The sequence below is a fragment of the Engraulis encrasicolus genome, chromosome 6 (genome assembly GCF_034702125.1).
Source record: "Engraulis encrasicolus isolate BLACKSEA-1 chromosome 6, IST_EnEncr_1.0, whole genome shotgun sequence".
Taxonomy (NCBI): domain Eukaryota; kingdom Metazoa; phylum Chordata; class Actinopteri; order Clupeiformes; family Engraulidae; genus Engraulis; species Engraulis encrasicolus.
The window spans coordinates 55,707,582-55,710,081 of record NC_085862.1 but is presented as its reverse complement, the minus strand read 5'-3'; the positions used below and the strand labels follow the sequence as shown (position 1 = coordinate 55,710,081).

General features: G+C 47.6%; 1 protein-coding gene across 1 annotated transcript in view; it reads left to right on the top strand.

Annotated features, from left to right (window-relative positions):
- Nucleotides 1–2,500, top strand: part of crocc2 (ciliary rootlet coiled-coil, rootletin family member 2) — a 137,513-nt gene that overhangs the window by 121,485 nt on the left and 13,528 nt on the right. The window contains exon 32 of the mRNA XM_063202106.1: nucleotides 377–627. Within this exon, the coding sequence (XP_063058176.1) occupies nucleotides 377–627 (251 nt within the window). The remainder of the gene's footprint in view (nucleotides 1–376; nucleotides 628–2,500) is intronic.

Below are 2,500 nucleotides of genomic sequence, written 5' to 3'. Positions count from 1 at the left end.
AGTGAGAGTAGAAAAAACAATCTCATTTACCCTTTACTTTGTTATACCTAACATACTGCACTACCAGTTTCTTGTGGGAAAGTGTTGATTAAATGCAATTTCAGCCTCATGCATAGATTTTTTTTACCTGACTTAAGTCATCTGGCTGCGTTCACTACACGCCCTGTTCCCTTAAACCACAAGGTAGATTCAGGTAATAGATTTTTGACAATTGAGTCCACTTTGACTTTGACCATGTCTTTTGACATTGACAATTTCAATGAAAACGGTTACAGCCAATTCAATGTTATTCTATTGTATTGTAATCTATTGTATTCTATTGTATTCTATTGTATTCTATTCTATGTTACTCCCCCTACACTCTCTCTCTCTTTAGGAGAAGTTGGAGCATAGTGAGGAGTCTGTCTCCCGCGGCGAGGAGGAGCGTGTGCGTCTGCAGGGGGCTGTGGAGCGTGCGGAGGAGCGTGCGGCCCGGCTGGAGGTGACGCGTCTCTCCCTGGAGGGGGAGGTGCAGAGGGGAGGTCTGAGGGGAGCGGAGCTGGAGGGGGAGGTGGCAGCCTTGCAGGACAGACTGGCAGCACTGCGCACAGAGCTGGGGGAGAGCCAGGACAAGGAGGCCACTCTCAGGTTTGTAACCAGCCATATGAAAAACCTGGCTGCAGTTTTGGGGTGCTGTCTTGTTCAGGTGACACTTACGACACAGGTGTTTTGGGGTGCTACATTATCTGTTCAGGACAGACTGTCAGCACTGCTAGTCATCTGAAACACCTGTCAGGATTTGGGGTGCTACACTATCTAGTTCAGGAGTCAGGACAGACTGGCTTTACTGCCCACATAGCTGGGAGAGAGCCAGGAGAAGGAGGCCATTCTCAGGTATGCTGGTTGGGGCCTTCAAGTCAAGTCAAGTCAAGTCAAGTTTATTGTCAATTTCTTTACATGCACTGGTCATACAAAGAATTTGAAATTGCATTTCTTGCTCTCCCATGCAGACATAGACTAATCTAGGTAAGGACATAGACAGTATAGACATAGACAGTACTCATACATGGACATAGACAGTATGGACGTAGACATTGCTCATACAGACATTTAAAGTGCAAGACTGGACAACAGAAGACTTGTAGAGAACATACATTAAGAGGAGGTATTTTGTTGTGCTTTTTTCTAAAAGTCCTTTATAGCGTTCTGACATAGTAATAGTAGCATTTGAAGAAAATAAATAATTAAAAAAGGTTTTATTAAATACACCAGCAGCAGTATGTGTGTGTGTGTGTGTGTGTGTTTGTATGTGTTTTGTGTGCGTGTGTGTGTGTGTGTGTGTGTGTGTGTGTGTGTGTGTGTGTGTGTGTGTGTGTGTGTGTGTGTGTGTGTGTGTGTGTGTGTGTGTGTGTGTGTGTGTGTGTGTGTGTGTGTGTGTTTAGTGCAGGTAGAAAGTGCGGTGTGCGTCTGTGTGTGTGTACCTGTGTATGTGTATGTGTGTGAGTATGAGTTGTGTGTCAGTGTGGGTATGTTTGGGTTTAGTGCAGAAAGTGCAGTGTGCTTGTGTGTATGTGTGTGTGTGTGTGTGTGTGTGTGTGTGTGTGTGTGTGTGTGTGTGTGTGTGTGTGTGTGTGTGTGTGTGTGTGTGTGTGTGTGTGTGTGTGTGTGTGTGTGCATGTGTATGTTTTGAGTTAGTGCAGGTTGAAAGTTCAGTCACAGATGTAGTAGTGCAGGTTGAATGTTCAGTCGCAGATATGGTGGTGGGGATGAGGGGGGGGAGCGTTGTCAGTGGCCTGGCTGGCTAGAGGCTGACAGTGAAGGGAGAGTGGGTTGAGTGTTCAGTATCTTGATTGCTTGATGCATCGTGCTGCTTGCAAGCCTGGTGGTACGGGAACGGAGGCGCCTGTACCTCTTTCCAGAGGGCAGGAGGCTGAACAGTTTGTGTGCAGGGTGGCTTGTGTCTTTGATGATCATCAGTGCTTTTCGGGTGAGGCGTGCGGTGTAAATGTCCTGCAGGGAGGGGAGTGGTACTCCAATGATCTTCTTCGCTGTGTTCACAACACGCTGGAGTGTCTTCCTGTTTTTCTCCGTGCAGCTTCCTCCCCACACTGTGATGCAGCTGGACACGACGCTCTCTATGGTTCCTCTGTAGAATGTTGTCATGATGGAGGGTGTAGCACTTGCCTTCTTTAGTTTGCGCAAGAAGTAGAGACGCTGATGGGCCTTCTTCGCCAGTGATGTAGTGTTGGTGGTCCAAGAGAGGTCGTCGCTGATGTGCACTCCAAGGAACTTGGTGCTGCTCACTCTCTCCACAGCATCACCGTCGATGGTCAGTGGTGGCAGTTGTTTTTGGACCCTCTGAAAGTTGACAACAATCTCCTTGGTCTTGTTGACATTCAGCAGGAGGTTGTTGTCTTTGCACCATCTGGCCAGCAGGTCTACTTCTTCTCTGTAGTGGGTCTCATCGCCCTTAGTGATGAGGCCCACCAGTGTTGTATCATCCGCAAACTTCACTAGATGG